This window comes from Acomys minous (assembly GCF_964271855.1).
Source record: "Acomys minous genome assembly, chromosome: 12".
NCBI classification, from domain to species: Eukaryota; Metazoa; Chordata; class Mammalia; order Rodentia; family Muridae; genus Acomys; species Acomys minous.
In genome coordinates, this window is record NC_140493.1 from 98,497,777 (window position 1) to 98,524,016 (window position 26,240).

Here is a 26,240-nt window from a genome sequence, read left to right on the forward strand (position 1 = left end):
TGGCTCATCCCCTGGAGTGCTGGCCTGGAGTGGGGTGGGGGGTGGGGGGGTGCAGCCCTTGCTTTGACATGGCTCAGCCTTCCTTCTGGAAGGAAAGAAAGAGCCAACTTTATTGCTGTCCACTGGATCTGTTATCTGTGCAGGGTCTGGAGTTTGAGGAAGAAGAGTCTGCTATTAATTCTACTCGAAAACAACAGAAATAAAACTAAGAGAGAAACCACAGAAGCCTCAAGACTGGTACCTTCTCATCTGAGGATCCAAAGGTCACTGTTTAGGAATGGCTGAAATCATTTTAGCACACAAGGTCTGGAGGGTAACAAGCCACAAGTGGACCTGCCCTACCCTGACATGAGAAAACCACATGGCCCAGAGCAAATAAGTTATCACAGGAATAACCACTTTGTAAAACCGGTCTTGGAACCCATGCAGGAACCAAAAAAAATAAACTTGGGAAAGTTTTGTAGCTTTTACCCACATGGAAAACACTGGATGAGAGAAAAACAAAAAGAAGCCTGAGGAGAAAGGTAGTTCAAAGACAGAAGAGACGCCTGCCTTCCGTTGTCCCTTAGACATCAGCAAGGGCATTCCTTGAACTCAAAGACACTCCTGTCCTTAAAACAAGTTACAATTGGATAAATTTGCTGAAATTGGGTTAATGTTACTATTTGAAAGAGTGCTGAGTCTTAAGAGATGGCTCACAGTTAAGAGCACTTGCTGCTCTTGCTGAGGACTATGGTTCTGTTCCTAGAGCCCACATGGCAGCTTACAACTTTATGTAACTCCAGTCCCAAAGGAGCTAGTGTTCTTTCATAGCCTCTGTGGGCAACACGCCCCCATGCAGTATACATACAGACATTCAGGCAAAACCCTCATACACATAAAAACAAACAAACAAACAAACAAGTGCAGAGGAGATGACTCAGAAGGTAAGGTCTGTGCCACCAAGCCTGATGACCTGAGTTCAATTCCCAGTACCCTTATAGTTGAAGGAAAGAGCTGCTCCTTCGAGTCGTCCTCTGACTCCCACATGTGTGCTATGGTACATGTGTCTCCCAGAAAACAAACAAAATTAACAATAAAAAAACCTTTCTTAAATAACACAGAGAGCTGGGTGTGGTGGCACACCCCTTTAATCCCAACAGTGAGGAGGCAGAGGCAGGTGGATCTCTGAGTTCAAGGCCAGCCTGGTCTACAAAGTGATTCTAGGACAGCCAAAGTTACACAGAGAAACCCTGGCTCAAACAAACAAACAAACAACAACAAATCACACAAAAATATCTTACAATATTATAGCACTAGTATTTTCTAGTTTCTGAATTTTTAATATGATCATGTTATTTGCAACAAATCTTTCATAAACTAGACAGAAAACATGTAAGTCTGTAGGTAAGCGAGAAGCTGACATTTAATAGCACTTATGTGAGCACCTGAGTCCATGGAGCACACTTTCAATTCCAGGACACCAGGCGACTCGGCCACTTTTGATTAGTCACCAAAAGGAGCAAAGGTTTAGAGAGGCAGACGTTTCCCAATCAGAGTGTGAGCATCTAAGAGCAAGAGAGTTGGCACTATTACTGAAGCAAATTACAGCTCAGAAAATGTTCCAGATCTTTCATCCCACTTGATAAGGCTGGAGAAATGGCTCAGCAGTTAAGAGCACTCAGTGGCTGCTCTTCAGAGGTTCTGAGTTCAATTTCCAGCAACAACATGGCAGGTCACAACCATCAGAGCCCTCTTCTGACATGCATGAAAACAAACCACTCATATACATAAATAAATCTTAAAAACAAGAACATTTGAGCACCAGTGCTCCTTTACTGCTAGTGTGAAGACGAAAGCCACCTACCTTGTTTGATTATCTTAGAAACACAGGAAAAGCAATTATCTGTGGTTGGCTAGTGAACCAAAACAAAGCCCTCGTCACATAACTGGCTAAAAATCTCCAAACGAGGCTTGGAGAGAAGTGGGTTAGTAACTGGGTTCCAGCTCCAGTTCCACAGTAGCCGCGCAACTCCTGCCAGGTTAGTAACTGGGTTCTAGCTGCAGCTACACAGTAGCCGCGCAACTCCTGCCAGGTTAGTAACTGGGTTCTAGCTGCAGCTACACAGTAGCCGCGCAACTCCTGCCAGGTTAGTAACTGGGTTCTAGCTGCAGCTACACAGTAGCCGCGCAACTCCTGCCAGGTTAGTAACTGGGTTCTAGCTGCAGCTACACAGTAGCCGCGCAACTCCTGCCAGGTTAGTAACTGGGTTCTAGCTGCGGTTACACAGTAGCCGCGCAACTCCTGCCAGGTTAGTAACTGGGTTCTAGCTGCAGCTACACAGTAGCCGCGCAACTCCTGCCAGGTTAGTAACTGGGTTCCAGCTGCAGTTCCACAGTAGCCGCGTAACTCCTGCCAGGTTAGTAACTGGGTTCTAGCTGCAGCTACACAGTAGCCGCGTAACTCCTGCCAGGTTAGTAACTGGGTTCTAGCTGCAGCTACACAGTAGCCGCGTAACTCCTGCCAGGTTAATAACTGGGTTCTAGCTGCGGTTACACAGTAGCCGCGCAACTCCTGCCAGGTTAGTAACTGGGTTCCAGCTGCAGCTACACAGTAGCCGCGCAACTCCTGCCAGGTTAGTAACTGGGTTCTAGCTGCAGCTACACAGTAGCCGCGCAACTCCTGCCAGGTTAGTAACTGGGTTCTAGCTGCAGCTACACAGTAGCCGCGCAACTCCTGCCAGGTTAGTAACTGGGTTCTAGCTGCAGCTACACAGTAGCCGCGCAACTCCTGCCAGGTTAGTAACTGGGTTCTAGCTGCAGCTACACAGTAGCCGCGCAACTCCTGCCAGGTTTTAGAGGTTTTGCTCTTAACTGATTCAATTTGGGTGTCTCTGGGAAGCTATCATAACTCATTCATTCTCTCTCTCTCTCCCCTCCCTCCCTTCCTCTCTCTCTCTCTCCCCTCCCCCCCCCCTCCCTCCTCCTTTCACCACCCCCCTCCCGGAGTCCTTGAGACAGGGTCTCTTTATGTAGGCTGACATATTCTCATGATAAGTATGTATTACAAATTTCCTGGTGTTTTGAAACCTCAAGCATAATTTATCCCACCCTTTGAGACAAAGGCTTTGCAGAGCCCAGGCTGGCTTTGAGCTCTCTATATAGCAGATAATAACCCTGCCTCCACCATCCACGGTGTACGTGGTGCCAGAGACCAAACCCAAACCCAGGGCTTCATGTTACTAGGGAAACACTCTTCCAGCTATGCTACTCTCCCAGACCTTCAGCATGTTTTAAAAACATGAAAATACCTACCTCTAAATATAGTTGCTATAACTAACAAGGTAAATAAGCTCCTACATGCCTTTTGTGATACTGATCACCGCTGAGCACTATTTGTACCCGAACGCTGAAAAACACTGCTTCATGATAATGGAGTCCATTACCTTTGCCTAGCCGGCTCAGCCTTTAGGACTCTTTTTCCTCTACAACAGTTGAAAAACAGGAACAGGCCCTATGGCTGTACACACTAGTTTCCAGAAGGCCTGAAAATGGAAAAAGGTGAAACCTACATCTGCTTTATGCTACCTAGAAACTGATGTTTAAAACGAATGCATATATACCTGTAGCTTGAAGACTGCTTCAAGGAAGTGGCCAATAAGGAAACCTGTAATGAGCGAGAATAATGGGGGCAGGTATTTTAGTCTACCCTAAAACCGAACATCCACTGGCTCCCAAAGACATCAGGCTCTGTCTGAACAGCCCCTCGTACACAAAGTGACCAGAATCACTTTGGAAATTCCCAGCATTTGAAGTGATCTATGCTTGATGCAAATTGTACTGTCCCACGTATAAGATTGGAGCATAAAAGAGGACTGTAATTGCTTTCCATTTATAAAATTCCCCCAACACACACACACACACACACACACACACACACACAAACACACACACTTTGCCACAATGCCGCATTAAGACCCACTATTTTGTGTCATGTAAATTAATCAAGTCCAAATTATACATCTTTTAATTTATTTATGTTTTTGGGGTTTTTTTGTTTGTTTGGTTGGTTGGTTGGTTGGTTGGTTTTTGGTTTTTTTGTTGTTTTGTTTTTTTGGGTTTTTTTTTGAGACAGGGTTTCTCTATGTAGCCTTGGCTGTCCTAAACTCACTTGGTAGACCAGGCTGGCCCTCGAAGTTACAGCCATCCGCCTGCCTCTGCCTCTCGAGTGCTGGGATTAAAGGTGAGCACTACTACACCTGGCTATACATCTTTTAAACCAGCATATTTCATTCCTGGCCTTCAGTGGTAGAAGGATCCGCACTGGACCCCTGCTCAGCATGCACGTCAACAAGCTACCTTACCCCATGTGAAGGCCAGCTGAGTCCTACTCTCCAACAGTCTGATTAATTATAAAGTGAAGTTCCACAAGTCCAGCAGCTTCCCCACTGTGTGAAGCACCAGTCTCTCTGCATTTACCAACCACCGACTGCTAATGTAGAGAGAGTAAAAGGCAGGGTACAACCATGTGATGATTCTGTGCTCTCAACTCAGCCAATCTTACACTTACTTACACACACACACACACACACACACACACACACACACACACACACACACACCCCTGAGGCTAGCTTTGAACTCACAATCTTCCTGCCTCAGCTTCCTAGAGCTCGAATTAAAGACATGTACTATCACATCAATTTAATGTCTTATGTTTTTTTGGTTGGTTGGTTTTGGGTTTTTTGGTTGGTTGGTTGGTTTTATTTTTTTTGAGACAGGGTTTCTCTGTGTAATAGCCCTGGTTGTCGTGGCTTTGTAGGCCAGGCTGACCTTGATTCTTCTGGCCTCGAAGGGCACCAGGCACACAGGTGGTACACAGACATACATATAGGAAAATACCCTTACGCATAAATAATTTTCTTTAAAGTTCATGGAGCTAGAGAAATGGCTCAGAGGTTAAGAACACTGTGTGTTCTTCCAAAGGTCCTGAGTTCAATTCCCAGCAACCACATGGAGGCTCACAACCATCTATAATGAGATCTGGTGCCTTCTTCTGGCATTCACGAATACATGGGGGCAGAGTGCTGTATAAATAATAAATAAATAAAATCTTAAAAAAAAAAAAAAAAGAAATGAGTTCATGCCAGGTGGTGCTGGTGGTACACACCTTTAATCTCAGCACCCAGAGGGAGAGGCAGGCAGATTTCTGAGTTTGAGGCCAGCCTGGTCTACAAGGGAGTTCCAGGACAGCCAGAGCTACACAGAAAAACTCTGTCTTGGGAAGAAAAAAAAAAGAAACAAACAAACAAAAAGAAAAGTTCATTTGTATTGCCTAGGGATATAGCCTAATTGGTATAGTGCTCGCCCAGCACACATGAAACTCTGTGTTGGATCCATAATACCACATCAACCAGACAGTGATGAATCCCTATAATCCTAGGCAAAGGACCAGGAATTTAAGGTTATCCTTGGTTACTAAGGAAGTCCGAGGCTAACCAAGTCACATGAAACTCTACAGCATCTAAACAAATGGGAAACCAAAGAGCCCATTTTGGTTCCCTAATGAATGCAGCATTCATTATAGGTACAGCATGAAACAAGTAGACCAATGCATCATACAAGGTTTCCAAAGTGTTTTCTTTTACTACCCAGTTTGAGCATATAAACTCTTCACAGCAATTAGATCTGCATGTCTCTAAATGAAAAATAATTAATTTCAAGAGAATTAGGATGTGCTGAAGAATAAGATCTTATAATTATAAGCTCTAGCAATAATGCTTAGAAGTAGGAAGGGTATTTTCCTAAGGGAAGGCAAGACAAGGCCTTGCATGTTGATGCAGCATGGATGGACAGCGTGCGGTGGATGACAAAGCAGAGGTCAATAACATGGAAGAACAAACTGGCTGGGTTATTCTTTCTTAGATGAAGTCTTGCTATATTAGCATGACTGGTTTTTTTGTTTTGTTTTGTTTTGTTTTGTTTTTAATGCTTTTTAGGGGCTGGAGAGACGGCTCAGTGGTTAAGAGCACTGTTTGCTCTTCCAGACAGCGGTCTTGAGTTCACATGGTGGCTCACAACCATCTATAGTGTGATCTAATGCCCTCTTCTGGTGTGCAGGTTACATGCAAGCAGAGCACTGAATACATAATAAATACATTTTAAAATGTTTTTAGGGACTGGAGAGATAGTTCAGCAGTTAAGAACACTGCCTGCTCTTTCAGAGGTCCTAGGATCAATTCCCAGCACCCACATGGCAGCTCACAACTTCTGTAACTTCTGTTCCAAGGGATCTGACATCCTCATACAGACACACATGCAGGTAAAACGCCAATGTACATAAAATAAAAATAATTTAAGCTACATGTGGGGCACAGGTCTTTAATTTCAGCACTCAAGAGGCAGAGACAGGTAAATTTCTGAGTTTAAGGCCAGCCTGGTCTACATAGAAAGTTCTAGGATTGCTAGGACTACACAAAGAAACCTTGTCTCAAACAAAACAAATAATAAAAAATAAAATATTAATTAATTTTAAATGTTTTTTAAGGCTTACAGCCAGGCAATAGTGAAGTGTGTCTTTAATTCCAGCACTCTCAGTGCAGAGGCAGGTAGATCTGAGTTCTCAGCCTGGTCTAAAAGTAAGTTCTAGGACAGCCAGGGCTATAGAGAAACCCTGTCTTGAAAAAAGCAAAACAGCCAGGCGTGGTGGCATATGCCTTTAATCCCAGCACTTGGGAGGCAGAGGCAGGTGGATCTCTGTGAGTTCGAGGCTAGCCTGGTCTACAAAGCGAGTCCAGGACAGCCAAGGCCACACAGAGAAACCCTGTCTCGAAAAACCAAAAAAAAAAAAAAAAAAAAAAAAAAAAGAAAGAAAGAAAGAAAAAGAAAAAAATATATTTACACTTGTGTGTATGGGTATTTTCTCTGCATGTATGTCTGTTCACCATGTGGATGCAGAAGCCAGAAGAGGGTGTCAGATCCCCTGGGACTAAGATCACAGACAGCCAACAACTGAGCCATCTCACCAACTTAAGATTGTTCTTTTATTTATTTGTTTGTTTGTTTTGTTTTGTTTTGTTTTGAGACAGGGTTTCTCTGTGTAGCCCTGGCTGTCCTGGACTCACTTTGTAGACCAGGATTTCCTTGAACTCAGAGAACTCCACTGAGCCCAGTCTCAACTCAAGGCTGTTCTTGAACTTGCAGCTTCAAGTAATTCTTCACCTCAGCCTCCAAAGTAGCTGGGTTGGCAGGTGCATGCCACCATGCCCAACCTCAGACTGGAGTATGCTGCTGGATCTAACTGGTTGAAAATTACAGAATGGGGGAGGGGCACTGGGAAGATAACTCAGTAGCTAAGAGCACTTGCTGCTCTTGTAGAAGACTCCATTTAGGCTCCTAGTACCCACATGGGGCTCACCACCACCTGAAACTCCAGTTTCAGAGACCCCACATCCTCTTCTGGCCTCTTCAGGTACCAGGCATACATGTGGTGGACATACACACATGCAAGAACTTACTCATACATATAAAAACAAATCATTTCCATTTAAAAAAAAGAAAGAAAAATATATCATGGACTCACTGATTTCCCCCCCCCCCTTTAGACAGAGTTTTTCCTGTGTAGGCCTGGCTGTCCTAGAACTTACTCCGTAGACCAGGCTAGCCTTGAACTCAGAGATCCACCTGCCTCTGCCTCCCAAGTGCTGGGATGCACCACCACTGCCCAGCCCAGATTCACTAATTTTAAAGAAAATCAGAAAATTTTCTGGTGTGCTACCACAGACTCCAGTCCTGTAGTGCCATAAACAAACACCTGTACAGCACTGCCAATCCAGCAGGAAATTCCGCAGAGTAGCGTGCTCTGACAGACCTTTACAGGCATTAGAAGATGACTTTGAAGAACATTTGTATCCATAATTCTGCTTGCACAGTATGACCTCTGTAATATGCAAACAAAGCCTGGATATTGGAGATTCTGCTTGCTTTATAAAAATACTCAGCAGGAGGGCCAGAGAATGGCTCAGCAGAGGTCCTGAGTTCAATTCCCAGCAACCACATAGTAACTCATAACCATCTATAATGAGCTCTAGTGCCTTCTTCTGGTGTGAAGGCATATATGCAGGCAAAACACTGTATATGTAATAAATAAATCTTTCTTTTAAAAAAGTACTCAGCAGAATTCAATCATTTTTGTCATTTAATCACAGGGTAAGAGACTGTGCCAAGCAATGGCCAAAAGCCATCAAGAACTCACAACCATAGGGTCAGGAAGATGGCTCAACAAATAAAGGCACCCAACATTGAGCCTGATAACCGAGTTTGAGCTCCAGGACCCACAGGGTAGAAGAAGAAAACGAATTCCTGCAAGCTGTCCTCTGACTTTCATACACTTGCCCAAATATCATTCATATACACACAAGTAATGATAAATTCTTCTAAAAAATTATGCCAGGCAAGGTGGCACACACCTTTAATCCTAGCCCTTTGAGGATGAGGCAACACGATCTCTATGAGTTCAAGGTCAGCCTGTCCTATAGAGTTCTAGGTCAGCAAAGGCTACACAGAGAGACCCTGTCTCAAAAAGATAAAAACAAAAAAAAAATTTACAACAGTATCATGAGACAGAAATCAGTGTCTGGTAAGGGTGTACAAATCCATTACATAAAGCCTTTTCTGTGCCAAAGAGAGCACACAAGACCAACAGAGGACCACACCTCTTACACAACCCAGAAACATGAACTAAATTCTCAAGCAAAATGCCTGCCTTAAGCAAAGGCCTGCTGGCACAGACACTAAAACACTTGTTTTCTGAGACAGGGTCTCTCTGTGTAGCCTTGCCAGTTGTGGACTCCCTTTGCAGACCATGAGCCTCTCAACTCACAGAGATCCGCCTGCCTCTGTCTCCCAAGTGCTAGGATTAACGGCGGGCGCCACCAGTGCTCTGCATTTTGAGCCAATGCTGTTCTCCAAACCATCTCATTCATATATCTGATTTGACAGCAAAAACTGCAGAATCAGAACACTGATGATAGCAAGAGACTCTTCTAGCTTCCTCACGTCTAGTTTTAAGGAGCTTCATTTCCAGTTTTAAGGATTTCAGAACGATCCTAAATCATTCCAACTTCTGTCACATGGAGTTTACCTGTGGTGTCAGGAATAACCCATCTACCATTCAGTTCCTTCTAGCCAGCCCATTGACTGTTGTTACATTTCCTGATTAAGTGTCAGTAAAGGTAACAATGACATTTGCTTTGGATGGGAGTCAGGTGTCTTAGCTGGGGAGGTAGGGCCAAGGCCTAACCAAACACACTGTGTGGTTTCGAAAGAAGCAGCTCAGAGTTAAACTAGCATTTGTGGCAACTTTAGGGTGTGGCGTAATTAACCACCACCCAAGACAGTTACAACTCTTCAGTTTAGGCCATCCCTCCGCTTTACCAGACAGATCTGATAAAAAGTACTTTCTAAGTCCACTTTAGTCCTGAGCACAAAGGTGGCTGCTTTCACAACAGGTCACTGTATCCCACTAACTTGGTGTAGGGCCCATGCTCAGTCCAAATTCAGTTATTTGCAGCTCTGCTTGGCTTCCTGGTCCTTCTGCCACGCTGGAGAAGGAAATACACTCCGTAAAAAAAGTGCTTCAGAAAACCTTTTACCACATCACAGACCAGAAAACATAGCCTTGATCTTAGGATTTTGTTTGTTTTTTCCAGACAGGGTTTCTCTGTGTAGCCTTGGCTGTCCTGTACTCACTTCGTAGACCAGGCTAGCCAGAACTCACAGCGATCTACCGGATTCTGCCTCCCAATGCTGAGATTAAAGGTGTGTACTACCATGCCCAGCTGATTTTAGTGTTGTATGAAATCTCCAAGTTGCCTTTGACGAGTATTGGGGAGCTAGGCCAAATCACTCATTGTATAGATACAAAAACAACAACCCAAGATCACTTAGCACAGTCACTCAGCAGCTGAGCCTTAGTGTGCAGGTGTGGCCATTGCTTTCCATTGTCTTCACTAAAGAAAAATAACTGCAATTTAGATCATGTAACAATTAAGAAACCTGCCAGGTTTACTTATCCTGATGGAGAATTACCTCAATCCAGACTAACAATTGCTGATTAGACTACAAATTTGTAAGATGCACCAGCCTTACTTCTAAAAAAGCCAAACTCCTCTTGAATATGGATACTCATGTACAGTTTAACCTATTATTAATGAGTCCTCATGTAGAAACTCCAAAGGGAAAATAGGTCTCAATTACACAGAAAAATTTTCAGCCCTGATAATCTGAAACTGTCAATTTCGCTCTTTATACTTTCTTAGAGATTCCTTGGGGAGGGAGTGGAAAGGGAAGAGGTCAAAGAGAAAGTGCTCCAATTAAATTATCTACAAACAACTGTATTTATGACATAATTGCCACCTACACTTGCCAGATGTTGCCAAGCATAATGATAAAAGTTAAACAGCATAAAACACTCTGGCTCAGACACTCCAGCAGAACCCACAGGCCTGAAATACACTGGCAGGTTTTCTTCCTCTACGAACCAAGTCCATAGCACCATTTTCCTCTCTCTGGTTAGCTGGATCAATGTAATAATCCACATAAGACAGATCAAACAGCAGAGCTGCTTGTAATCCTGAGATACATATTTTTGAGATGAAAAGACCTCCCCAACCCTCTCACTGCACAGGAAAAGAAACCCCCACCCACACAGGTGAACAGACTTGCCCAAGGCAGCACAGACAGGTAACCATAGACACAGGGAGGGCTGGAGGCTCTACTTTCCAACCTGGTCTTTTGCCCACTGCCCCTAAACTATAATTTTACTGCTTTAAATCATAGTTCCCTAAGAGCCATGAGCCTCAGTGATTCCAGTCCTGAAACTCCCCTCAGAACCCTGCTGGGATCCATGAGGATTAGCATTCTGCTTTGATGTAAGGGTTACATCTTTTGAAGGAGACTGTAATATAATTTATAGATTCTCTAAAAATACATACTTTATCACACAGCACAGCAAATTAGATGGGGCAAGATCTTTTTTTTTTTAATGTGTGTGGAGTTTTCCCTGCATGAATGTCTACGCCTGGTGCCTGAGGAGGCCAGAAAATGGCACTGAGCCCCCTGAAACTGTAGTAATGGAAGATTGTTAGCTATCACGTAGATACTGAACCTGGGTTCTCCTCCAACCCCCAGGGTGAGGTCTTTTTTAAAAATGTTCTTGGCAGGCAGGCATGGTGGCACACGCCTTTAATCCCAGCACCCTGGAGGCAGAGGCAGGCGGATTGCTGAGAGTTCAAAGCCAGCCTGGTCTACAAATAGTCTAGGACAGCCAAGGCTACACAGAGAAACCCTGTCTCAAAATACGGGAAAAAATGTTCTTGGCATATGCCTTTGATCCCAGCACTCGGAAGGCAGAGGGGCAGGTGGATCACTGTTGTGAGTTCAAGGCCAGCCTAGTCTACAGAGTCTAGGAGTGCCAGGGCTCTATATAACAAAGAAACCCTGTCTTGGGGGGGAAAAAAGTTCTAGATGAAAATTCCTGAAATCCTATTATCCATGTAAGTGGGTGGGAATAATACTACAAAACGTCATGGCCTTAACCATCATAAAAATTCCAAGCTGGACATGCACTCAGAAGGCAGAAGCAGGCGGATTGCTGTGGGTTCGAGGCCAGTCTGGTCTACAAAGCGAGTCTAGTATAGTCAAGGTTACACAGGGAAACCCTGTCTCAAAAAACAAACAAACAAAGAAAGAAAAAAAAGAAAAAAGAAAAAAATTCCTACAGCACACCCAATCCAATACAGACCTTCTCCTAATTTAAAAAATGTTTTAAATAACATCAAAATGTATACACTTAAAGTGTACAACATTGTAAACATTGTAGAATGGATAATCAAACTAATTATAATTAACAAATCCATTACCTCACTTAATATGTGTGCATGTTAAAAACATTTAATATCTAGTCTCAACAGTTTTCAAGGGCTAGTAAGATGGTTCAACAGCAGGCAAAGGCACTTGCCACCAAGCATGAAAGCCTGAGATAAATCCCATATGATGCCGGGCTGTGGTGGCACAGGCCTTTAATCCCAGCATTCGGGAGGCAGAGGCAGGTGGACTGATGTGAGTTCAAGGCCAGCCTGGTCTACAAAGCCAAGTCCAGGACAGCCAAGGCTACACAGAAAAACCCTGTCTTGAAAAACAAAACAAAAAAATCCCATATGATGGAAGGAGAAAATCCAGAATTGTCCTGACTTCCACATGAACACATGCGTGCATGCATGGCACCTGTACATGCACGCGCGCGCATATGCAAAATTAGTTAATTAAAAATACTCTTCAAAAAAACAAAATACTAAGCTGGACGTGGTGTCACACACCTGTAATCCCAGAACTCAGGAGGCAGAGGCAGGCAGATCATTGTGAGTTCGAGGCCAGCCTGGTCTACAAAGTGAGTCCAGGACAGCCAAGGCTAACACAGAGAGACCTTGTCTCGAAAAAACAAAAACAAAAAACAAAAAAACAGGGTTTCTCTGTGTAACTTTGGCTGTCCTGGACTTGCTTTGTAGACCAGGCTGGCCTCGAACTCATGGTGGTGATCCACCTGCCTCTGCCTCCGAGTACTGGGATTAAAGGCGTGCGCCATCATGCCCAGATGAACAGCCCAGTTCTAATAGTTTACAAAGGTCTCTGCCACGAGATAACACTGCTTTGATGAAGCCAGTTTCTCTTTTAATGTCACTGCACATAAGGAAGCACACATTAACTAGTATAAGACAACTCACTTAAACAGCAAGAAATCATTTTAACCAACCATAAATTGATGGGCTTCACAAAGTAAATTATGACTGTTTCACTGGAAGGGATAAGATGCTTACACAAAAGATATCAAACACTGGCAATTCTTGTGGGGGGAAAAGTTTTATTATTAGCTGGCTGTGATGGCACATGCCTGGAAACTTAGCATCTGGAAGCTAAGGAAGGAGGATTGGGAATTCAAATCCAGATTTGGCAAAACAGTGAGTGTGAGCCAGCCTGGGCGGCACTGTCTCTGGGTAGTGGGAGCACTATAGACATGGGTCAGTGGGTCAATGCTTGCTGTACAAGCAGGAGGAGCTAAGCTCAGAGTCCTAGCACATATGTGAAGCCAGGTGTAGCAGTCCACTTCAGGGCTAGTGGGCAGAGACGTGTGCATCCCGAGGGCTCGCTGTCCACTCAATCTGGCCAAACCAGTGAGTTCCTGATTTAGTGAGAGACCCATCTCAGAAAGTATGCTGGAGAATAAAGGAAGACACTCGATGTTGACATCTGGCTTCCACATATACATGCACAGGCAAGTGTGTATACACAGATGAGCACACACACATGCAAATACCCCCCTCTCTGTCACACACACAAATTATGCCATCAGATTCTGTAATTTCAACAGAGGTTTCTCACATATTTGGACAAAGACAGGTAAGCATAAAAACTGCTTGGAAAACTATGTTGGAACAACCAAATCTACAGACCTGTGGCTTTTAAATGGAGAAATGAGGAAAAAAGCAAGGCAGAGGAACCAGCTCACAGGGAGCACCACTGCCTTCTCTAGCTTATCAAGGGATAGGCAGGAAACCAAGCAGGAAGGCGTACTCACAGGGAGACAGTAAGCCTCTAGGTTCAAAAAGAAGCCTAAGGAGCAGAACCCAGCCCTGAAAAAGGAAATGGCTGTCCAGTGCATGGATGGAGGAGGGGACATACTTTTTACAGTACACATTCCCCTGTGCACAGGCCCAACTCTCCCAGGAAGCTCTTCCTGATATCACCATCCTGGCCAGGCTGTCTACTATGGAGGTCATCCAACCTTACTGCCAACTCTGCTGGGCCCGTGAGTATGCGCAGTGAGGCAAAGACACTATGCTTCTCAGTTTTGTTGTTTTATTCTTCCCTCTTGAAAACTGAGACATATCACCATCTCTCCAAATGCTGAGAAGGAAGACAAACACTAAGAATTTCAAGGTGGCTGAGGATGCAGCTCGGCCGTACAGTGCTTACCTAACATGCATGAGGACCCAGGCTGGGTCAGCACCATACTCTCAGAGTCCTAGCACTTGGAAAGTGAATGCAGGAGGTTCAGGGGTTCAAGGTCATCCTTAACTATATGTGGAGTTTGAGAACAGTCTGGGATACACCTGAAATTTCAGTCTCAAAAATTAATTTAATTAATAGTAACAAAATAAGAAATAAAAAATTTCAAAGCAAGAGTTATATAAATCTAATGAAGAACACTTAACAAAGGATACTGATGGCAACCAAGGATATCATCAGAAAGCAAATAAAACTAAAAAAACCTGATTATCCACTCTGTCTCAAACGGTGGTTACTCCCATCTCTCATGGACAGATAACACAGTATAATAGATGGCGCTGCCAGAGAGAAGCTGGGAAGAGGAAAGGAAGAAAACTGTGTTTACTTTGTGGTGTATTTAAGGAAGAGTTTAAGCAGTGAAAAGATTTTCACCAGATACCACTCCATTTTACATCCTGGGATGTATTTCAACCATCTAGAAACATATTTTTTTTAGATTGTAATTATTTTTTAAATCAATTTATTCATATTACATCTCAATTGTTATCCCCTCACTTGTATCTTCCCATTCCTCCCTCCCTCCCTCTTTCACCCTATTCCCTTCCCCAAAGTCTGTGACAGAAGGGGACCTCCTCCCCTCCCGTATGGTCACAGCCCATCAAGTTAGAAACATCTTATACAACATACCGCTTCTTTTTTCTTTTTTCTTTTTTGTTTGTTTTGAAGACAGAATTTCTCTGAGTGCCCTTGGCTGTCCTGAAACTCACTTTGTAGACCAGGCTGGCCTCATACTCAGAGATCCACCTGCTTCTGCCTCCCGAGTGCTGAGATTAAAAGCATGTGCCACCACTGCCTGGTCACATCATTTTCTTTTGTTCTTTCCTTTTTTTTTTTTTTTCTTTTTCTTTTTCCTTCTGGTTTTTCAAAACAAGATCTCTCTGTGTAGCCCTGGCTGTCCTGGACTCACTTTGTAGACCAGGCTGTCCTGAACTCACAGAGATCCACCTGCCTCTGCCTCCCAAGTGCTGGGATTACAGATGTGTGCCAAGCCCAGCAAGGGTGGAGATTTTGTGTCTAAGGTTTTTTTTGAGTTAATATCCACAGGAAGCAAAGGAAGAACTAGCTAGGCAGTGGGACAAAACTTGTGCACAGGTCATGACACTAAAGGTAATTTGCTGGGTTTAAGGACCTCTAGGACCAGTGTGGCTGGAAAGACAAAGCAGACAGGGAACAGGTACAGGTAAGGCTAAGGAAGAAAGCAGACACTAGAACATGCACTTACAGAGTGGGCTACGAAGGCCAGAATCACTTTGACATGTCTAGTTTGTTATTTAATCTATGTATACGCAAAACAGACCTTGAAGGAAAACTCCACTCTGAAGGATGAAGTACTCCACACACCAAACATAGATGATCTGTGGGCATGTAGTGAGAATCCTCCCTCGTGGTTTAATTTCTACTAAGACTACATTAATGCTGCTTAGCTGGTTTATAGACTATGAGAGCAACACAGGAAAACTTCATGGGAGAGCTTAAAGGGGCCTTCTGGTGGACCCTAACTCAGGGTCTGCTTTCTTTTTGTTTTGTTTTTTGGTTGGTTGGTTGGTTGGTTGGTTTTTTTGTTTTTGTTTTTTCACAGTGTTTCTCTGCAGCCTTGGCTGTCCTAGACTGGCTTTGTAGACCAGGCTGGCCTCGAACTCACAGTGATCTGCCTGCCTCTGCTCAAGGTCTGCTTTCTAAGGCCACACATCTAAGAGTCTTCTCTAGCCAGCCACATCACGTGATCAGAATGACAATTAAGCCCGCTCCTTCCTTCTGATTCACCTTGTCTGGCTCTACAGTACCTGCGCCCATTTTAGGGTGACTCTTACTACAATAGAGGGCGATCTAGAACCCCACAGACCAAGATAAGCACTGAATCATGGCCTCCATTACTCAAGGAGGCTGGCGAGGACTTGTAGGCTTATCAATCTTCCAGGCACTCCCTGCCTCCTTCGGCTTCCTGTTGGCTGGCTCTTCAGTTTCTTTTGCTAGTTCACCTATTTCAACCCCACTCTCAGACTGGGCTCTTGCTTTGCACCCTACACATGTGCAGAGAGAGGCTTGGTATGTAGGACCCCAGAAGCTTACAAAATCCCTGCCTTCAAGGAGCTGAGCACCTAGAAAAGGAGGCATGTAGGACAAGGAAGAAGCTTGTCCACAATAGTGCCTCCCGACAGTTGACTTGGCAAAATGCCCGGCCCCTGCCCCGAGCAGTTCCTACCTTCAGAAGCTCTCTACCTTCCCGGACTAAGTCCTCACACTCCTGTGCCTAATTTGTGCCCATCTGACTCCAAAACTTGTGACTAATCCTCTCAAAATCAAAGTTTAAAAAAAACAAAACAAACAAACAAACAAACAAAACCAAAGTTGTCGGGTGTGGTGGTGCACATCTTTAATCTGTGCGCTCAAGGGCCGAAGAGAGGCCTATCTGTGAGTTTGGGGCCAGCCTGGTCTACACGGTAGATTTAGGTCAGCCAAGGGTATAGAGTGAGACCTGTCTTTTTTGTTGTTGATGAGTTTTGGGGTTTTTTGTTTGTTTGTTCATTTTTTAGACTGGGTTTCTCTGTGTAGCCTTGGCTGTCCTAAAACTCATTCTGTAGACCAGGCTAGAGTCGAACTCAGAGAGGTCCATCTGCCTCTGCCTCCTAAGTGCTGGGATTACAGTATACGCCACCACTGCCTGGTTTAGTGAGACCTATCTTATTAACAAAACACAAACAAACAAACAAAAAGGGCAGGCACGGCGGCACACACCTGTAATCCCAACACTCAGGGAGGCAGAGGCAGTGGATCTCTGTGAGTTCAAGGCCAGTCTGATCTACAAAGCAAATCCAAGATAGCCAAGGCTACACAGAGAAACCCTGTCTCAAAAGAACAAACAATAACAAACCCACTAAGGTTTGGGGATAGCCTTATGAACCTGGCACATGCTTAATAAGTTTGGGGGAGGGGAGGCAGTGGCTGAATAAAGCAGAATAAGGTAATGTGGGATGCACGTGTGTGCTGCAGTTTGGTCTTTGGGCAGGGCATTCCAATTCTCCAAGTACCACCTGTCAGCTCTATTGGGTAAGAAGAGTGGGCCAGCTGGAGGCTTTTAGCTCCATCCATAACTTACCAGGGCTTCACTCCCTCAGCATTTACTGTACATGTTCTTCTAGCCCATCAAACTATGCCCAAAATCCACACAGAAGCTGTAGAAATCTTTATGCCTCTAAACACAGTCATTTCTAATCCTGACCTGCCACACCCTGGTGTCTCCATTTATCTTAAAATATTGTAACACTGAGTATTAGTAATTATCTAATTCACTTTTAGGTTTAGGGCAAGGAAAGAAATAAAGAAAAAATTAAAAGCTAAAACAAGTAATAAAATTACTTGCCTGTCATGGACTCGCTTTGTAGACCAGGCTGGCCTCAAACTCAGATAGGCCTGCCTCTGCCTCCCAAGTGCTGGGACTAAGGCATGCGCCACCGCCCGGCTAGGCTACAGACTCTTAAAGCATCTGCATCTAACCCTAAAGGGAGAGCCCTCCTTCTCTCCAAGCACAGATCAGATAAGAACCTGAGCTTTACCAGTACTAAGAATTCTAGATATTTCTGAGATTACCAGCACTCAGCCCTCAGATCAGGAATAGGGCTGGTCTTAGAAAAACTGTGGTTTGATTCTCTGTTAGTTAAGCAGCAAAGCTATAGATAAATGTTTGGACTCCCTTCCCCGCTTTGGTTTTTTGTGACAGGGTTTCTCTGTGTAGCCTTAGCTGTCCTGGGCTCCCTTTGTAGACCAGTCTGGCCTGGAACTCACAAAGATTCCCCAGCTCAGTCTCCCTGAGTGCTGGAATTAAAGGTGTGCAGTACCACACCAGGCTTAGATAAATGTCTTAATCACACTGTATAAAAAAACAAAAACAAAAACAAAAACAAAAAAAAAGAAACCTGTTTTCTTTTTGCAAATCAGACCATGACAACTGGAAAATGAACTCCAACAGAAATACAGGGAAGGATTGCTGGATTAAGAAGGCAAAGAATAAGAACCTATGAGATAAGAGACTTCAAATCTGGTTTTACAACTTTCTTATACTATTTTAACTTCTTTGGTGATTGATGTTACAGATGCTTCAATAATGGGAAGAAATTTTAATTTTGGTTAATGTAAAACACATACACACAATGCACATTTAGAAACAGAGTCATCACAAGAATCAAGAAACTGCTGGGGAATTTCCCTAATTTAAACTTTTTTTCTCATTACCGTTAAAAATCAACAACAGGGCAAGCAGTGGTGGCACACACCTTTAATCTCAGCACTGAGGCAGAGGCAGGCGGATCTCTATGAGGAGTTCCAGGACAGCCAAGGCTTCACAGAGAAACCCTGTCTCAAAAAACCAAAATAAGACAAAACAAAACAAGCCAACAACAGAAACATTTGGATTTGTTCAGGATTTTCAAACATATCTGAAACTTGTCGCCACCACTCCTCCAGAAGACAAGAAACAAACTGGAGCGTAGACCCGCATGTTGACCCTACACTAAGTGATGTGATGCTCATCAGAGCAAATGCTAGGAGCAGTGGTAAGGAAAGGCCCCACGCTTCCAGAGTCCTCCAAGACATTTGAGCTTTACTTGATAGACACCCATTGACTCAGCAGGTCCCTACTCTCCTGCTCTGCTCTTCATTCTCCTCTTATTTAAAAAGAGTTAACATTTATTTAGTGTGTGTGTGTGTGTGTGTGTGTGTGTGTGTGTGTGTGTGTGTTTGTGTGTGTGTATTCATATATTTAGATCAATTTTTGAGGAAAGGTCAGCTTTCAGGAGTATGTTTTCTCTACCATACTGGCTCCACGGAACCAATTCAAGTAGACATGATTTATAACAAGTTCCTTTATTCACTGAGACATCTTGTTGACCCCTGAACAATGTTTTAAACAAATAGAATAGTATACATATGCATTTATGTATAGCCAATATGCATTTTTTAGACCTATACAATATGCAACAATCAAGTCAGAGAAACTGGCATACTCATCATCTCATGCATCATTTCTTTGTGTTACAAACATTCAAAATCCGTTGCTGGAGAAATGGCTCAAGGTTAAGAGCACTGCCTACTCTTGCAGAGGACCCTACTTCTTCTTCTGACTTCTATAGGGACTGGTGTACACACACGCACGCGCATGCATACACACACAAAACATTCATACAATAAAAATAAATAAAGGCATACATTTTTACATAGAAGCATTCAGCTAGCTGGGCTTGGTGGTACACACCTTTGATTTCAGCACTCAAAGGCAGAGGCAGGTGGATCTCTGTGAGTTTGAGGCCAGCCTGGTCTACAGAGCTAGTTCCAAGACAGTCAAGGCTACACAAAGAAACTATCTCAAAAAACAAACAAACCATCAAACAAACAAAAAGAAACATTCAAAATCTTTTCCAATTATTTTGGAATCTATAATAAATTAGCCATTACCTCTATCTGTCTGTCTGTCTGTCTATAAAGGAGGAGGGGCATGTGCCAGGGCAAACGGGTGGAAGTCAGAGGATAATATGGAGGAATTCTGTCCTCCCAACATGCGGGTTCTAGGGACAGAATTCAAGTCACTAGGCCTGGTAGTCAGTGCCTGTACTGAGTAAGCCATCTCACCAGTAATTATATTTTAACTACCTACCCACTCTATCTTCTGCCAGTCCCTTTTGGGGGGGTGGGGGTGGACAGGGTTTCTCTGTGTAGCCTTGGTTGTCCTGAACTCCCTTTGTAGACCAAGTTGGCCTCAAACTCACAGTGAATCACCTGCTTCTGCCTCCTAAGTGCTGGGATTAAAGGCATGCGCCACCATGCCTGGCCTCTGAGATGGTTCTTAAGCTATGTAGCCCAGGCTGTCTCAAGCCTCCCAAACTCTAGGATTACAGGAATGTGCCAGCATGCCTGCTTTCATAACTACTATTCTATTATCTGTTTCTATGAGATCAATTTCTTTAGCTTGTGTGTGTGAATAAGATCATGTATCTATCTGTCTCTCTGTCAAGCTTATTTCACTTAACATTATGTCTTCTAGTTCTATTCATGTTGTCACAAGGGACAAGATTTCATTTTTTCTCACGACTGGACAATATTCTATTGTGTATTTATGCCACATTTTCCTTATCTGCTCATCTACAGGTGAACACTTAAGTTGATTCCCTCTTGTGGCTACTGTGAGCAGCAGCACACTAAACGCAGGACACGGCTATGTCCTTCACATACTAACTTCCAGGAAAGCACATGCTTTACTCTTGTACTTTAAAGGTCCAACTTACTTCCTCCATAAATGTCTCTCATCCACTTCGCTCAGGACTTCATTCTTGCTATGAAGTTCCTGCTTGCACCCTTTAAAATCACAAAGATGTTTTACTTGTCGGAATTTGGAAAGGGAGCTTTGAAAGCTGTGTTGTTTTGATTCCCAAGACTCTTAATAAACAAAGAAAGTAAAAGTAACTGTTGGGAACCTTCTAATAAACCTCTTACAATTTAGTTATTAAGTACATTTGAATATAAGGCCAGCTATCAGATATGCTGATAAGAGCAATTTCAATAGTTAGCACTCAAAGAATAAGTATCTATGGTTCTTTTTTGTTGTCTTGTGTTTCTCTGTGTAATAGTCCTGGCTGTCCTGGAACTCTCTTTGTAGACCAGGCTGACCTCGAACTCATAGAGATATGCCTGCCTCCCAAGTGTTGAGATTAAAGGCATGCACCATCATGCCCAGCATAACAAAGTCTGGGGGAGGGGACCTTTGACCCCAGCACTTGGGAGACTGAGGCAGGTGGATCTCTATGAGATTGAGGCCAACCTGTCTACAGAGCAGTTCCAGGACAGCCAGAGCAATTCAGTGAAGATACATAATATATATATTTTAAAAAGAAACAAAGAATGAATGAATGAATGAATGAATGAAAGAAAATATTGAATAGAAAGGGCTGGGAAGACAGCTCTGTCAGTAATGTACTTGCTTTGCAGGATGAGGACCTGAGTTTGATCCTAGCACCATGTAAAAAGCCTGGTATGGTGCATGCACTTAAAATCCCCATTCTCGGCTCAGTGGCCAGCCAGCTTAACATACATAGCCCAAGTCCAAGTGAGAGAGCCAGAGAAACGCTTCAAGGAATAGGGTCTCTTACTGCTTTTGCAGAATACGCTAGTTTGGTTCCCAGCTCCATGGCAGCTCACAACCATCTGTGTAGCTCTAGTTCCAGGAACAGCTCACGCACATCGTCTGCGCTCTGCGGGCTCCTGCATACGTGCGGTGTGCATTCAAAAGTCAAATTAGCAAATAAATCCCCCAAACCACCCTGAGCAACAGCACTAGCTGACCTCTGGCATCCGTGTGCATCATCACACACTTGCACATGCCGCACATACTCACACACAAACACACTCAAAGTTAAACAACGAAACATAGTAGAAAAAAAATAGTACTTGGTTCTCTATTTCTAGTTCTGCCAATCACTAGCAGAATCTATCAACCCCAACCTCTCCAGAAAATGAGCTGGCAGCTTTTCTGGTCTGCGGTACTCTGTGACATCCCTGAGACATGCAACTGTACTTATCCTGTAAGGATCAAGACATAGGAAGGCTATTTGTTAGTGACCTGGGTCTTAAGACTTTTTTAAAGATGCCAGGCTGTGTGTCCAGAGATTGTGATTTCCTTCATTTGAGGCGGTAGTTGGGTGCGGAGCTTTAAAGGCTTCCCTGGTGATTCAGATGACTAATTTAAGTCCAGGCTAAAAGCACTGCTGCAAGTAACATCCTTGGAGCAGCTGTGACATTCTCTGCAGATGTTTCTCTCACACCTGCAAGGCCCCTCAGGAGTCACGGGTGATTAGTTTTAAGAAATAGAATTTACATTAGTTGACAAGCTCCTCTGGCTTGGCCAGAGGTCAATGACAATATTAGGATCTGGGGAGCTGACAGCACCATGTGTTTCGAAGTGTAGGAAGAAACTCAGTTTCCAGGACAAATGCTCCTGAGATCCAGACAAACAAGTGTCCCCTCATCTGAGATGAGGGTGGGGAGATGATCCACTGGAGAACAAAATAGTTTTGAATTATAACTATAATTATAAATTAGCCCACTAACTAAGGAAATCATGTTTAATACAAGACGGCAATCCTGCATCAAGGGTCATTTTTTAGTAGTGAAATAGCAAATTTCTGAAAGGCCTTCTAATTGAATAAAAATACATTATTATCATTGAAATTCTTTTTAAAGATTACAGAACAGAGAGCACCCAAAGTGACATTTTTCTCCATCTCAACCTTTAAATCTACAAGTTATTTGCTTTATGCTAAAATAGCAGCCCTTGCTGGGTGTGGTGGTGCACACCTTTAATCCCAGCACTCAGGAAGCAGAGGCAAGTTATCTCAGAGTTCCAGGGCAGCCAGGGCTACACACACAGAGCGAAACCATGTCTCAACAACAACAACAACAACCACCCAAACCCCCAAAAAATAATAAATAAATAAAAATTTAAAAACAGCCTCTTGCTTTATCATTCTTAATGAACTTCAAGGCAAAATTCAATCAGTATTCACTGGGTGGCTACAGTACACTGGGTATGGCTAACACAGCATACTAAACTCCATAGAGGAGGCAAAAAATAAAAAATAAAGAAGCAAGGCAGGGTTGTTTCTCTGGCTCTAGCACAAATCAGCAAAATGTCTCCTGTACACAAGCCAGGGCCCCTTCCTGTGCCTCCCACTCCATTACACACTCCTTCCAGGGTCACCTGCACTAATTTGAGTCCCTCCTCTGGGGTCCAAGGTCACTGCCATGGTCACGTCCTCACTCTTTTTCCTGTCATCACAGGCCGGTTTCTGGTGCCAGAACTGCTTGGGAGAGGAGGGGGCCTCCACAGTCTCTCCATGTCCTCGAGGTTTCTGGTGAAGGCTTTGGCAGGGTAGTTAATAAGAACTTTGTCAAGGACTTCTAAGACACGGATTCTCAGTTTTGCTATTTCAGACATACTACTAGGCAAGAAGTTACTGAAAAACATGCACCTGCTTGGGTATTATTAGACCTCAAAGACATGAGCTTAAACTGCATGTGTGGCTCAGTGGCCTCTTGACAGAGCTTCCCTGATGAAACAGGCAGCATCTCTAGCTCAAGCTGCAGCCCCGCACCACAGCATGCGGTGGGAGTACACACATCTAAGTAAGCACGTTCAGGCTCACCAGCAAGCCTACCTACCAGGTGGCCTTCAAACCCAGAGCTCACAGCAACCCTCCTTAGCCCACTCCTCAGGTTAACTAGGAGAGCTATACTGATGAGTTCTAACATAAGGCCCGAGAACTGCAAAGGGCTGGAGGACAGCCCTCCGGCAACAAGCAAGAGGATTAGGTCCAAAGTTCCTCCTGTCACTCACATATAACCCAGGACAGGTCACCAGACCTCTCTGGCCCTGGCTTCCTGTCTTTCTTGAAGGTAAGGGTTTCAACTTGGGAGAGTCACACCTGGGAGGGAATAGAGACGGCATATACGTAAACTGCACTCTCCAAGTCTTTTTGTTGTTTTGTTTTGCTTTTGTTTTTCAAGACAGGGTTTCTCTGTGTAGCCTTGGCTGTCCTGGACTCAGAACTCACAGAGATCCACCTGCCTCTGCTTCCTGAATACTGGGATTACAAGCGTGTGCCACCTCACCCAACTACTCTTTAAGTCTTTAATGCATTCCCATTGTCACTGAGGGACTAGCATTGTACTTAAAAAAAAAAAAGATTTATTTATTGTGTATACAGTGTTCTGCCTGCATGTTCACCTGCACACCTGAAGAGGGCACCAGATCTCATTATAGATGGCTGTGAGCCACCCTGTGGTTGCTGGGAATTGAACTTTGGAAGAGCATGCAGTGCTCTTAACCTCTGAGCCATCTCTCCAGCCCAGCACTGTACTCTTGATGAACTAGATCAAGTGGCTGAGGTTGAGTGGCGCTATCTACTACACTGATCCCAGTGCCCATAGGAGCCGACACATTTACTGCAGCACAAAATACTTCTAGAATTTTTGGAAACACCCTTCAAAAACTATACTTTTGAATGCCCTAAGTGGTAAAAGTCCTGATAATCTGGGGTGGGTTTCATTTAAATAAACAAGTGAAAATCTAATCCAAGTGTTTGCAATAAACTGCAATCAAACTAAGTAGTAACAGTTGTGGTCAAACTGCAGCGTGACTCATGTAGAAGTTGTATTCAGTGACCATCAGAAGAACTGGGAACATTTTAAGTTATGTAAGGCTAACTGGCTTAAGAGTAAATCTATGTATTATTTAAAAGATTCCTGTTTGTTTTAGGGTTATTAAAATTATTTTGGCAAGACATACTGGCACACACCTGTTATCCCAGCGAGGAAGGTAAAGTCAAAAATCACAAGTTTTGTCAGGCCAGCCTAGTCTATACTTTGAGCCCCAGGCCAGCCAGTGCTACATAGAGAAATCGTGTCTCAGAAACAAAACAAAGCCAGGAGTGGTGGCACACACCTGTAATCCCAGCACTCTGGAGGCAGAGGCAGTAGGATCTCTTTGAGGCTGGCCTGGTCTACAAAGTGAGTCAAGGACAGCCAGGGCTACACAGAGAAACCCTATCTCAAAAAACAAAAGCAGCCGGGTGGTGGTGGCGCACGCCTTTAATCCCAGCACTCAGGAGGCAGAGGCAGGTGGAGCTCTGTGAGTTCGAGGCCAGCCTGGTCTACAAAGCAAGTCCAGGACAGTCAAGGCTACACAGAGAAAAAACAAAACAAAACAAACAAAACCCCAAAACAAAACAAAAAACCCAACAAACAAAACCCCAAACCAAAAACCCTACCAAGTAATAAGCTTATCATCAATTGGTACTTTAATCTTCCTAAGAAAAACAGCTGCAAGGACAAGCCATGAAAAGAACAGGAACCTCCAAAAGGACCATTAATACATTAGCTCTTTATTTATGAAGTCTTCAGGCAAAACTTTAAATGGCCTCATAACCCACCATACAAAGTATTTTATCTACAAAACACAGGCTACCCTCAAAAACTAAAGTTACAGGGTTACTCTGAGGTATTTTAGAGTGTTCATGGGGCTGCATCTGCTAGAAAGCTAATCTGTAACCACTACAGAGCGAAGGAAGCTGTGATGAAGCTATTTTAAAAGCCAGAATAAAGCATCTTCTCACCAATGTTTAATTACATAGGGGTCAGAGACACTGCCAAGGTTATTTTCATCCTGAAAACATAAACTAAACATTTTCACCCAACTTAAAAAATCCATGCTTCTGTAAGAAAACAGCTTACTCTAAAATAGCTGTCACAAAACAAATTTAAAGTTGGTTATATGCTTTTAAAAAAACATCCAGCCGAGCTGGCCCTGCCCTGAGGACAAGGGAGTATGTGAGCCAGCCCTGCCCTGAGACACGGGAGCAGGAGAGCTGGCCCTGCCATGATGACATGGGAGTGAGAGAGTGGGATTTGCCCTGAGGACAAGGGAGTGGCTCTGATCCATGGCTATGAGTGGAACTCACCCCAACATCTACCCCATGTATGACCTGCTGGAACACATGAAGGGGCTGGACCTGCAGATTCAAAGATTAAGAATCTCCTGTCTGACAGCAGTCCCAGTGAGGATCCAGTAACGACAGTGTAGGCCTCCAACCAGACCCATGACTCGTAGCAATGAACATTTGAAAGTAAACATATGTGGACAAAAGGCTATACTGCGTGATACACTATAGCTTCTGTGACAAGATTTGTTTGTCTGTCTATTTGTTTTATTTTACTGGGGGGAGGAGAGGGATTTTGGTGCATGATGTGTAAATCATAGACTTTCAATAAAAGTTAAAAAAAATATTATTAAAAAGGAAAGAAGATGAGTAAAAAAAGACTTGGATTTGATTCCCAGCACCCACATGGCAGCTCACAACTCTAACTGTAGTTCCAGGGGGATCTGATATGGCCTCTGAAAACACCAGGTATGCACGTGGTACACAGACAGACATGCAGTAAAATACACACATAAAACAAAAATAATAAGATTAACAAAACAAACACCCAATGGTGCTTAAGGGTTCAGAAGTTAACTGTAAGCCTACACATATGATCAGAAATTTCAGTTCTAAAAACTTATTCCCAGCAAATTATTAATAGTAATGAAAATAAAA

General features: G+C 43.7%; 1 protein-coding gene across 3 annotated transcripts in view; it reads right to left on the bottom strand.

Moving 5' to 3' along the window:
* Positions 1–26,240, bottom strand: part of ERN1 (endoplasmic reticulum to nucleus signaling 1) — a 92,170-nt gene that overhangs the window by 60,235 nt on the left and 5,695 nt on the right. The window contains exon 1 of one of the 3 annotated variants that reach the window (XM_084748507.1): positions 20,379–20,461. The exons of the other annotated variants lie outside the window; for them this stretch is intronic. Within the exon in view, the coding sequence (XP_084604633.1) occupies positions 20,379–20,387 (9 nt within the window). The 5' untranslated portion in view covers positions 20,388–20,461. Of the gene's footprint in view, positions 1–20,378; positions 20,462–26,240 lie in introns of those variants that run through there. 3 annotated transcript variants of the gene reach the window in all.